The sequence below is a fragment of the Bos mutus genome, chromosome 20, assembly GCF_027580195.1.
Source record: "Bos mutus isolate GX-2022 chromosome 20, NWIPB_WYAK_1.1, whole genome shotgun sequence".
Classification (NCBI taxonomy): Eukaryota; Metazoa; Chordata; class Mammalia; order Artiodactyla; family Bovidae; genus Bos; species Bos mutus.
The window spans coordinates 56,435,734-56,449,031 of record NC_091636.1 but is presented as its reverse complement, the minus strand read 5'-3'; the positions used below and the strand labels follow the sequence as shown (position 1 = coordinate 56,449,031).

The 13,298-nt window shown below is 44.3% G+C and overlaps 1 protein-coding gene across 2 annotated transcripts in view; it reads right to left on the bottom strand.

The window, feature by feature from the left end:
• The window catches only part of RETREG1 (reticulophagy regulator 1), a 158,134-nt gene that overhangs the window by 106,288 nt on the left and 38,548 nt on the right, over positions 1–13,298 (bottom strand). For both annotated transcript variants that reach the window (XM_070357698.1, XM_070357697.1), the window contains exons 2-3: positions 9,582–9,688; positions 3,461–3,491 (exon numbers count right to left, since the gene is read on the bottom strand). In XM_070357698.1, coding sequence (XP_070213799.1) covers positions 3,461–3,491; positions 9,582–9,688 — 138 coding nt within the window. The remainder of the gene's footprint in view (positions 1–3,460; positions 3,492–9,581; positions 9,689–13,298) is intronic.

Here is a 13,298-nt window from a genome sequence, read left to right as displayed (position 1 = left end):
AGGGATGAGATGGGGGATAGGTGGGAGGGAGGTTCAAGAGGGAGGGCATATATGTATACTTACAGCTGAGTTATGTTGTCATACCGCAGAGACTAACACAACATTGTAAAGCAATTATCCACCAAAAAAAAAAAAAAAAATCTATGATAAACCATAGTGGAAAAGAATACTTTAAAAAGAACGTGTGTGTATAAAACCGAATCACTGTGCTGTAAAACAGGAATTAATAACGTTGTAAATCAACTACTTGGGCATGTGTGCGAAGTCGCTTCAGTTGTGTCTGACTCTTTGTGATCCTGTGGACTGTGGCCTGCCAGGCTCCTCTGTCCATGGGATTCTCCAGGCAGGAATACTGGAGTGGGTTGCCATGCCCTTCTCCGGGGGATCTTCCTGGCCCAGGGATCGAACCAGTGTCTCCTGGGTTTCCTGCACTGGCAGGCAGGTTCTTTACCACCAGCACCACCGGGAAGTCCAAACAACTATACTTCAATAAAAATAAATTAGAAAAAAACCCACTGTACTAGCCAGTACCAGATACTAAGAATCACTGTAAACAATAAACCAAACCATCAAAGAAATGAAAGAAATCCATATTTTAATTTCACATCTCCAGTGTGATGAACAGAGAACAGAATGCAATTATACAGTGGAAAATGCAGTAAGAAAATCGGGGAAAGTATCCCTTCTAGTGAGAATTAAATCACTTTGAAACAAGCACTGGCCAAACAGAAAGGTAAAAGGGTAACAATCTGAAAGGAACACTGCATGCATACACGTACTCGCTCAGTCATGTCCGACTCTCTGTGGCCCCACAGACTCTGGCTCTCCAGGCTCCACTGTCTGTGGTATTTTCCAGGCAAGAATACTAGAATAGGTTGTCATTTCCTACTCCTGGGAAGCTTAAAGTAACACTGATCCCCTTGAATCACATTGCAGACTTTTTAGGGCTGGAATGAATTTTCGAGATGATTCTCTCTCTTACCTCTCACTTTGCAGATGAGAAAGCAGGCCGAGAGAGCAGTAACTTGGCAAGACCACTAGGAACAGGGTTAGGACCCAGGTGGAAAATCAGCTGCACTTGAATATCCAACTGGGTGACTTTGAAGTCAAAGAGACCTCCCTAGAAAGGACTATTTCCATAGCATGGCTTCTTTGGGGGCACACAAGCACTTCCCCAAAGGAGTAGAATGTTACAAATCTTTAAAAAGCCACATTGTAAGGAGCTAATTTCCAGTGGTCATGTATGGATGTGAGAATTGGACTGTGAAGAAAGCTGAGCACTGAAGAATTGATGCCTTTGAACTGTGGTGTTGGAGAAGACTCTTGAGAGTCCCTTGGACTGCAAGGAGATCCAACCAGTCCATTCTGAAGGAGATCAGCCCTGGGATTTCTTTGGAAGGAATGATGCTGAAGCTGAAACTCCAGTACTTTGGCCACCTGATGCGAAGAGTTGACTCATTGGAAAAGACTCTGATGCTGGGAGGGATTAGGGGCAGGTGGAAGAGGGGACGACGGAGGATGAGATGGCTGAATGGCATCACTGACTCGATGGACGTGAGTCTGAGTGAACTCCGGGAGATGGTGATGGACAGGGAGGCCTGGCATGCTGCGATTCATGGAGTCGCAAAGAGTCGGACATGACTGAGTGACTGAACTGAACTGAACTGAACCTGACACTGGCAAAGTGAGATCCTTGGTCCTGCCGGGCTCACTAACAGCTAAGGTTTTTCTCCAAACCCTTATCAAATACTCTAGTTAATTTCCATGCTGAGAAAGTGTGCCGTGGAAATTCTCCCAGGCAACTTGCAGCTACTTCAGAAGGGCTGTGGACAGCAAGGGCTATAGTAAAGATGGGCAATGCCTTAACCAGTCTGAGCAGATATGAAAGAATATTTCATCAAAAAGCTTTTAAAATTCCTTTGAAATTACACCCGCTGACTTGGTCAGATCTTCCCCCAGTCAGAATCAGGGAGCATGCTCAACTTCTCCACCTGACATTTGGGGAAGCATCTGCAGACATATCCTAGGAGGCTCAGTGTGTCAGCAAGGACAGGACAGAAACCAGGCCCTAGACGGCCAAGCTGGGGTGAGTCTGTGCCTGGAAGATCACATTTCCCTTCTTATAGCCAATGTCTCCTTCTGCTGAGTCTCTTGGCAAGTTTACATTCCCACCTACCCCACCTTGAAAATCTGAGCTCCAAAATGAAGACGCACACAGATGTCAACTAGTCATAAAATTGGACTTTACACCTGAAATAAACACACAGCTTTTAAGGGTATGTTATATACCAGGAAGAAATGATGCTAAAGCTGAAACCAGTACTTTGGCCACCTCATGCGAAGAGTTGACTCATTGGAAAAGACTGATGCTGGGAGGTATTGGGGGCAGGAGGAAAAGGGGACGACAGAGGATGAGATGGCTGGATGGCATCACCGACTCAATGGACTTGAGTTTGAGTGAACTCCGGGAGATGGTGATGGACAGGGAGGCCTGGCGTGCTGCGATTCATGGGGTCACAAAGAGTCGGACACGACTGAGCAACTGAACTGCACTGAACTGTCTCCTTTTTGAGTCTTCACTGCACACAGTCCACTTGGATGTAAGTTGAGCACTCAACCCTCTCTTTCAGTCATACGAGAATACTTTGAAGGCAGAACTAAAAAATAAATAACTACAAAAATTTGTTTTACTGGGGTGTTAACCCTTACATCTTCTTCACTTTCCCACTTCTCATACATGCAGTTCGTGATATTGATTACTTTCCCCGCATCACCTGCCCCAGCTCTCTCCTCCACACAGCAGAGCACCTTTACTTCCGAGTGGAGCACCTTTACTTCTGAGTGGAGAACCTTTACTTCCGGGTGGGGCCCTTTACTTCCGGGTGGACCACCTTTACTTCCGGGTAGAGTACAGTGGATGAAAACGGAACTACTTTGCCTGCGGCTGTGCCAGGAGCCCAGACGCTGGTAGATACTCGCTGTCCCCTCAAGCTTACAAACCTCCCACTCCTCTTCGCTGTTCCCCAAATCCACAGCTCTATGAACCAACAGCTCTCTCCTGGTTAACCTTCAGGAACGTTCCAGCAGAGTTCCAGGCCTCGGGGTCACCTGTTTTTCACCCACCTCAGCAGTGATGCTCACACCCCAAAATGAGGTTGGAGAGGAAATCCCCAATGAAACCCATCTCCCAACTCTTCCCTCTCCATACTCCTTCACACACTGTGACTCTCAAGCAATCTTGTAGCCCAATATTACAGCAATTTGCGAGCTACTTCCAAGAGCTAGTCCCAATTTTATCCTCATCCTCAGTTCAGCTGTATTTTTCTTTATTTTCCCACTCTTGTAGATTACTTTTGTCATTCTTGTCGCTAAACTATGGTTTCAGAGGCACATCTCGGTGGCCCAGTCACCTCTCCCACCCACTCTTCATCAGTGGTAACACTGAAAGCAAGTTCCCTACCTTTCACTGAGGCTTCTCCACAACTGTGCACCTGCAATAGAAGTAAATGTGGAACGTTAGTGGAGGTATTTTCTGCTTAAGGTATTTCTCAACGTAGAAAGATTCTGGGCTACTTAAAATGGAATGCTTAGATCTTTAAACTCTACAAACTCTCAAATCATACAGTGTCTACCTCTGGTACTATAACTCATTCAGGAAAATTGTCCACAAATATCCACTGAGATTCTAATATATGCAAAACCGTTGGATAGGTAGCAGGAGAGATGGAACAGCAGAGAACACATGGTCCTGCCTGGAGGGCTGTACTGTCCCCTGGGGCAGACCGAACCTGCACTCAAGTGAACATGAACCAAGGTAGGGGATGTAGGAACTCTACAAGAAACATAAGCCATGAGAGTTCAGGGAGGACAGAAAAATGTGACTGGTCATGAAAGCACCAATGACAGAGGTGGTATATGAGGTGAACTCTGAAATGGTACTGACAAAGGGACAACTGTTATTTGAGAAAGAAGATTCATTCATTAAGTGTTTTGAGTGTATATCTAGGCTCAACTGAAATCAACGTTAAATTGTATATACATGTATATAAACATACACCTAGATCTCATTTGCTTTCTTAATTCTCCGATGACTTTCTTCATTGGACTATGTCTTGATAGTACGTTCCCAGATACCAGCTTTAATGAAGTTCAAGAAAAGAAATGGCCATGAGGCAGTTTCTGCTTTTTTCCATCAAATAAAGATGTTGTCCCTCTTGTGCTTCACTACATGCTTTTGTGTGCTCAGTCACTTCAGTTGTGTCTGACTCTTTGTGACCCTCTGGACTGTAGCCCACCAGGCTCCTCTGTCCATGGAATTTTCCAGGCAAGAATACTGGACTAGGTTGACATTTCCTCCTCCAGGGGATCTTCCCAACCAGGGATCGAACCAGCATCTCCTGCATTGGCAGGCAAGTTCTTCACCACTGAGCCACCTGGGAAGCCCCTCTCAAAGATCTATGTGATAAAGTCTTCTTAGAATTCAGCCCCAGGAAGTTTCTCAAAATTGCTTGCATCCTTTTATCAGATTATTAGAACTGTATAATTGATCTGGGTTCCCTTTCACCTAGATGAACAAATAAAGAAGATGTAGTGTAACATCTTATGGAAAAACTCAAATGAACTTTTTGGCCAACCCAATATACATATATAGTGGAGTATTACTTGGTCATGAAAAAAGAATGAAATTTTGCCATTTGCAGCAATATGGAAGGACTTGAGAGTATTATGCTAAATGAAATGAGTCAGGGAAAAAGAAATTCCACATGATTTCACTTACATGTGGAATCTAAAAAACAAAACAAATGAAGAAACAGAACAGAAATAGATTCATAGATAAAGAGAACAAACTGTTGATGGTTGCCAAAGGGGAGAGGGGTCAGGGAGATAGACAAAATAGGTGAAGGGGATTAAAAGGTACAAACTTCTAGCTATAAAATAAATCATGGAAATGCAATGCACACACAGAGAATATAATTAATAATATTGTAACAACTTTGTGTGGTGACATGATGGATGGTAACTGGTCTTACTGAAGTTATCAGTTCATAATGTATAAAAGAGGGCTTCCCTAAGTGCTCAGTTGGTAAAGAATCCATCTTCAATGAAGGAGACCCCGGTTCAATGATTCAATTCCTGGGTTGGGAAGATCTGCTGGAGAAGGGATAGGCTACCCACTCCAGCATTCTTGGGCATCCCTCGTGGCTCAGCTGGTAAAGAATCTGCCTGCAATGCGGGAGACCTGGGTATGATCCCTGGGTTGGGAAGATCCCCTGCAGAAGGGAAAGGCTATCCATTCCAGTATTCTGGCCTGGAGAATTCCATGAACTGTGTAGTCCATGGGGTTGCAAAGAGTTGGACTGAGTGACTTTCACTTTTAGTGTATAAAATATTAAGTCACTATGCTATACACCTGAAGCTTATATTGTATGTTAATTATAACAAAAAAATGGAAAAATGGTTGCTGCCTAAGGGAGCGAGAAAATTAGAATGATGAAGACAGCAGCACCACCATCACTGAACGTAGACCAGGCTGTGGCTGCTCAGGGCTGAGGGTGGGGCAGTGGTGAGAGGCTGAGCAGGAGCTTGAACTGCGGGCACAGAGCTGGTTCAGTGGCAGTGAGGCTGAACAGAAGGAAGCACCCTCCAGCCTTGTCAGGGGTTGGAGACAGCACTTCCAAAGGCTGAGGTCCAAGATGCGAAGACAGTCTAGGGGACCAAATCCAGGCCTTCACACAAGCCATGAGGGCACAAGCTGGAATGACAGTGCAGAGTGAGCACAAATGCCTACAGTTCATAGGCCATGATTCCAGGTGGGTCCATGTTCTGTATCAAATGGTTCATGTAGATTTGGCAGGAGGAAAGGCATAAAGGGACGGTGGTTGGTCATGCTCCACAGGGAGCATGTGGGGCTCTGCTGAGTGAGCCCTCCTCCACTGCCCAGGGAAGTAGGTAAAGAGCATCTCAAGACAGTGAGGGGCAGGTGGTGTGGGGTGTGGAGATGACTGGTTCTTTTGTAAAGAGAGAGAAGGTGGTGATGGAGAAGTTGAAGGCTGTGGGAGGAGTTTCCCACACCACAGATGCCTGCCCAGGAACCAGACTAGGGGGTTAATTCTGGGAGCAGGCACTTGGGCACAAAAAGCAAGACAGAAATCTATCACAGCCAGGGGGCATCCACACTAGTGACTCAGAAACCAGAGACATGGGGCCCCATGGGTTTTACAACGATTAAGTTCCAAGGCAGTACAGCCACACTTTTGCTCATCTATTTCATATTAAGTGTCGAGATAGTGTTAAAGATATAATGAAGGGAAAGGAGGGATACAATTAAATTCTTAACAAGAGGATTTTGGTTAATATATTTAGCCAGAAATGCTGTGGGAAGCAGGAAAGTTGGGGGAGAGGCGAGGAGACCGATGAGTTGGGGGTCCTTTCCTCACCACTCCTGCTGGGGGGCCAGGGTGTCTCATGAGAGCCCAGCGGCTCTAAATGAAGCCAATCCCCATATCTGGGTCCAACTTGAAACCAATTCTGTGCCTCCTGGAGACCAATTCATCACCACAGGGCCTTAGGCTGAAGGCCTATAAGACCAGGCTCCTGCCAACCACACATGGGATTCAATGGGCCTTTGTTCTAAAAGACTGGATCAGAAAGAATGAAGCAGGCACCAGGGCTTCTTCAGCCACAGAGAGGGAGTCCTGGGAACGCATGGGGATGAATCTTGTTTCTCCTTTTCTCATGCAGCAGAAACTCTGTATTGAGAGCAATGTCCCCCAGTGAAAACTCGGACAGAAAGATTGGTCCATTCCAAATGCCGGCCCTACAGGCAGAAGTGTGAGAGCTGGACTTGGTCAGAGTGGCACTCACAACAGGCCCTGGCTAGAGGAAGGCCCTCAATATGGACAAACTGATGGGTGACCAAACCCGTGATATTCAAGTGATGGGCCGGAAGCTGAACAGAGGGGCCCATACTGATGTAGGAACTTCTTTTTTAATGCTCTTGTCTGACCTCTACACAACTCTGTGGTATAAGGAGGATTTCTCATCATAGTATAGAGGTTCCAATTATGTAGGAGGATGAATAACGGTCCCCAAAACTATCAGGCCTTAATCCCTGAATCCTGCAAAATGTTACTTTATGTGGAAAATGTTATGTGTGCACATTCAGTCGTGCCTGACTCTTTATGACCCCAATGGACTATAGCCCGCCAGGCTCCTCTGTCCATGGGGATTCTCCAGGCAAGAATACTGGAGTGGGTTGCCATGTTCTCCTCCAGGGGATCTTCCCAAGGCAAGGATCAAACCCAGGTCTTCTGCATTGCAGGCAGATTCTTTACCATCTGAGCCACCAAAGAAGCCCCAACTCTAGGCAGAATTAGTATTTCTAGGGCGAACCAAGGGGCTTCCCCAATGGCTCAGCGGTAAAGAATCCGCCTGCAATGCAGAAGATGTGGGTTTGATCCCTGAGTCGGGAAGATCCCCTGGAAGAGCAAATGGCAACCCACTCCCGTAATCTTGCCTAGAAAATTCTATGCACAGAGAGCCTGGTGGGCTACAGTCCAAGGGGTCACAAAGAGTTGAACACAACTGAGCACGCACGCATATGTTAGGGTGAACAGAAAGCATCGGGTGCCCGGTTAAGGTTAGAAGGTATTCTCTGAAACAGAAAAGAGGGGCGTGGGGAGGAGGAGGACAAGGCAAGAAGGAAGAACATGTACAAGAATATAAACCAGCCTATATAGATTTGAGAAAAGTGGTAACTGGACAAAACCAAATCTGTTCATGTTCCCAGAACAGGGACCTCCAAACCTTGGAGGTATCTATCACCTCCAAGGAATCACCTCCAAACCTTGAAACACAGCCATGTGAAACAATCTTTCTAAATGGTTTACACATGAGTTAATTTAAGAACCATACAGATTTAAAATATAAACCGGATTTGAAGTGCACTATAGAGCACTGTAATGTTCCATACACTGGCATCACTGACTCGATAGACATGAGTTTGAATAAGCTCCGGGAATTGGTGATGGACAGGGAAGCCTGGTGTGCTGCAGTCTGTGGGGTCGCAAAGAGTCAGATATGACTAAGCAACTGAACTGAACTGATAGAACACTGTAGGGGCTTCCCTGGCAGCTCAGACAGTGAAGGATCTGCCAGCAATGTGGGAGACCTGGGTTCAATCCCTGGGTTGGGAAGATGTCCTGCAGAAGGAAATGGCAACCCACTCCAGTATTCTTGCCTGGAGAATTCCCAGGGACAGAGGAGCCTGGCTGGACTACAGTCCATGGAGTCACAAAGAATCGGACACGACTGAGCAACTAAGTACCAGGACTAGCCTATAGAGCACTGTGATGGTGCCTCCTTAACAGATGATGGTACATCCCTAACCGCTTACATCCCTGGTCCCAAGAATGTCATCAGGGAGGTTCCAGCAGCAGCCTCAGTGTCCCCAAAAGGGAACAGGACCCTGGACAGTTCTTATGTGCATCCACCCATAAGGACCCCAACCAAAATTACCCATTGGGGTTACATTCATTGGAATCAACTACCTCACTGTAACCCACTCTTAGCTACTTTTGATCGAATCAATCCTATTCCACTTAATTTCACGGAGCCCAAGTATTCCAAGCAGGGATTTTTACCTACTTACAAACATTTGCTCAAACCTTGGTAGAAAGAAGTCCCCCATTCCAAGTATGGAAACGCTTGACTCAGACGTATAGCATAGTTAAATCTTACACAAATATTTTAAATAATTCAAATTTTCACTTGAATTTTCAAAATTTGGTGTTTAAAATGAATTTATTTTTTCAATTCATTAAAAAAATGTATTTAACCATAACTTAATTGTTTTTAAGCCCTGAATTCACTGCTTTTCTCCACTGAGGCAGAGAAAAATTTTACATCAACTAGTCCATTTTCCTGGAGAAGGAAATGGCAACCCACTCCAGTACTCTTGCCTGGAAAAGCCCATGGACCGAGGAGCCTGGTAGGCTACAATCCATGAGGTCGCAAAGAGTCGGACACGACTGAGCGAGTTCACCTTCACTTTTCACTTTTCTGCATTGGAGAAGGAAATGGCAATCCACTCCAGTGTTCTTGCCTCAGAATCCCAGGGACAGAGAAGCCTGGTGGGCTGCCATCTATGGTGTCGCACAGAGTCGGACACAACTGAAATGACTTAGCAGCAGCAGTCCATTTTCCAATGGCTCAGTTTCGTCATGTGGGATGTAATAAATATTTAACTGTCATCCTCACTGCGGCCTACTTGAATATCAAAATGCCATTTAGAATAACAGTGCTCAGAGCCAAAATAGAAACCAGCACACGCAGACCATTTGCCCAGCAGCAGCAGTTATGACTAAGGACACATCTGTTCAATAAATGATAAATACCTAAATAAATTTAATAAATTTAAAAGTAACACTTAACAAACATTTAAACTAGAAAAGCCAGTGCCTATACAATCTGTTTATTTTGTTCCTTTTCAAAGACCACTTGGTTAAAATCTCTACACAAAGGTCAGACATTCAGGGTCTAGAAAATTAAATGCCATAAAAATGAATTCAAAGTTTTCTTACCTCTTGTTCTAGACAAAATCATATCCTTTATTATCTGCATAATAACACGTGTAAGGATCATGACGGAAATCAGGTGATACACTCTCCATGGAGTCAGTGCAAGGAACCTATCACAGCAAAAAACAGACAAATCATTGTTTCAATTTGAGGATTTTACCCTTTTTAAACAATTAGGTTTACTTTCTGCCACAGAAACAAAAAATAGATTCAATAATGATTTCACTTGTCAAAAGCACCCACAACGTGACCATATGAAAGTTACTTGGGACATCCCTGGTGGGCCAGTGGTTAAGAATCTGCCTGCCAATGCAGGGGACACAGGTTCAATCTCTGGTCCAGGAAGATTCCACATGTCTGGGGGCAACTAAGCCTGTGAACCACAGCTACTGAGCTCATGATCTAGAGCCCACGAGGTGAAACAACTGAATCCCATGTACCTACAGCCCATGCTATGCAACAAGAAAAGCCACCACAATGAGAAGCCCGAGCACTGCAACTACAGAACAGCTTCCACTTGCCGCAACTAGAGAAAGCCTGTACACAGCAACCAAGACCCAGAGAAGCCAAAAATTAAAGAAGAAAGAAAGTTACTTAATAGGCATTAGAGACAGTGAAATAAAAGCACCTGATCCATGTGTACTTTTGTGCCAGGCTTTTCTGCTCTAACTGCCCATCTGGGCAGAGGATTTGCAATTTCGGGTATGGCCCAAATAGCACTCTGCTAGATGGAATAGAATTGACCTGGAGCAGAATCATTATAACAAAGGCAGAGCTGCAGGGTCTTCTCAGGCACAGTCAGTCAGTCAGTTCAGTTGCTCAGTCGTGTCCGACTTTTTGCAACCCCATGGACTGCAGCACGCCAGGCCACCCTGTCCATCACAACACTTGCAGTATTCTCAAACTCATGTCCATTGAGTTGGTGATGCCATGCAACCATCTCATCCTCTGTCGTCCCCTTCTCCTCCTGCCTTCAATCTTTCCCAGCATCAGGTTCTTTTCAAATGAGTCAGTTCTTTGCATCAGATGGCCAAAGTATTAGAGTTTCAGCTTCAGCATCAGTCCTTTCACTGAACATTTAGGACTGATTTCCTTTAGAATTGACTGGTTTGATCTCCTTGCAGTCCAAGGGACTCTCAAGAGTCTTTTCCAACACCACAGTTCAAAAGCACCAATTCTTTGGCATTCAGCTTTCTTTATAGTCCAACTCTCACATCTGTACATGACTACCGAAAAAACTATAGCTTTGACTAGACAGACCTTTGTCGGTAAAGTAATGTCTCTGCTTTTTAATATACTGTCTAGGTTGGTCATAACTTTCCTTACAAGGAGGAAGCATCTTTTAATTTCATGGCTGCAATCACCATCTGCAGTCATTTTGGAGCCCAGAAAAATAAAGTCAGCCACTGTTTCCATTGTTTCCCCATCTATTTCCCATGAAGTGATGGGACCAGATGCCATGATCTTAGTTTTCTGAATGTTGAGCTTAAGCCAACTTTTTCACTCTCCTCTTTCACTTTCATCAAGAGGCTCTTTAGTTCCTCTTCACTTTGTGCCATAAGGGTGATGTCATCTGCATATCTGAAGTTATTGATATTTCTTCTCCCAGCAATATTGATTCCAGCTTGTGCTTCATCCAGCCTAGCGTTTCTCATTATGTACTCTGCATATAAGTTAAATAAGCAGGGTGACAATATACAGCCTTCATGTACTCCTTTCCTGATTTGGAACCAGTCTGTTGTTCCATGTCCAGTTCTAACTGATGCTTCCTGACCTGCATACAAGTTTCTCAAGAGGCAGGTCAGGTGGTCTGGTATTCCCATCTCTTGAAGAATTTTCCACAGTTTATTGTGATCCACATATTCAAAGGCTTTGGCATAGTCAATAAAGCAGAAATAGATGTTTTTCTGGAACTCTCTTACTTTTTCGATGATCCAACAGATGGTTGGCAATTTGATCTCTGGTTCCTCTGCCTTTTCTAAATCCATCTTGAACATCTGGAAGCTCACAGTTCACATACTGTTGAAGCCTGACTTGGAGAATTTTGAGCATTACTTTACTAGTGTGTGAGATGACTGCAATTGTGCAGTAGTTTGAATGTTTTTTGGCATTGCCTTTCTTTGGGATTGGAATGAAACCTGACCTTTTCCAGTCCAATGGCCACTGCTGAGTCTTCAAATTTGCTGGCATATTGAGTGCAGCACTTTCACAGCATCATCTTTCAGGATTTGAAATAGCTCAACTAGAATCCCATCACCTCCACTAGCTTTGTTCGTAGTGATGCTTCCTAAGGCCCACTTGACTTCACATTCCAGGATGTCTGGCTCTAGGTCAGTGATCACACCATCATGAGTATCTGGGTCATGAAGATCTTTTTTGTACAGTTCTTCTGTGTATTCTTCCCATCTCTTCTTAATATATTCTGCTTCTGTTAGGTCCATACCATTTCTGTCCTTTATTGAGCCCATCTTTGCATGAAATGTTCCTTTGGTATCTCTAATTTTCTTGAAGAGATCTCTAGTCTTTCCCAATCTGTTGTTTTCCTCTATTTCTTTGCATTGATCTCTGAGGAAGGCTTTCTTATCTCTCCTTGCTATTCTTCGCAGCTCTGCATTCAAATGTGTATATCTTTACTTTTCTCCTTTGCCTTTCACTTCTCTTCTATTCACAGCTATTTGTAAGGCCTCCTCAGACAGCCATTTTGCTTTTTTGCATTTCTTTTTCTTGGGAATGGTCTTAATTCCTGTCTCCTGTACAATGCCACAAACGTCCATCCATAGTTCTTCAGGCACTCTATCAGATCTAATCCCTTAAATCTATTTGTCACTTCCACTGGATAATCGTAAGGGATTTGATTCAGGTCATACCTGAATGGTCTAGTGGTTTTCCCTACTTTTTCAGTTTATGTCTGAATTTGGCAATAAGGAGTTCATGATCTGAGCCACAGTCAGCTCCCTGTCTTGTTTTTGCTGACTATATAGAGCTTCTCCATCTTCAGCTGCAAAGAATATAATCAATCTGATTTTGGTATTGACCATCTGGTGATGCCCATGTGTAGAGACTTCTCTTGTGTTGTTGGAAGAGGGTGTTTGCTATGAACAGTGCGTTCTCCTGGCAAAACTCTCTCTGGGGTCTCCTGCATTGGTGGCGGATTCTTTACCAACTGAGGTATCAGGGAAGCCTCTTCTCATGCACAGAGAGTAGCTAAAGTAGATGCCTTTTGCTTACTATTCTGTCTTAGTTTCTGTTTTATGCCATATTCATTTCTCTAACTCCTACCCATTTTCCCACCAATCTCTTAAAAAGAGCAGTTATTAGGAACCCAGTTTGCCAGCCCTTTCTCTCTAATATCACTGCTCTTTTGTCTATCTGCCCGCTTTCTCTCCAGAAGAAAACAAAGAATTCTTTATGATGAACAGCACACAAACCCTACAATACTTTTTTGGTTTGTTTGTTTTTGATTGGTTTTATAAAGGAATGGAAAGGCAAAGAAGTCACAGGGAGCTTTGAGCCTTCATACAGAGGTTGAAGCCCATTTTACATAAGTTAGTTGGTTAAGCTGCTAATTAATACTTCTTTGAAATCCTGTGAACTGAAGCCTGCCAGGTTCCTCTGGCATGGGACTCTCCAGGCAAGAATACTGGAGTGGGTTGCCATTTCCTTCTCCAGGGGATCTTCCCAACCCAGGGATTGAACCCAGGTCTCCCACACTACAGGCAG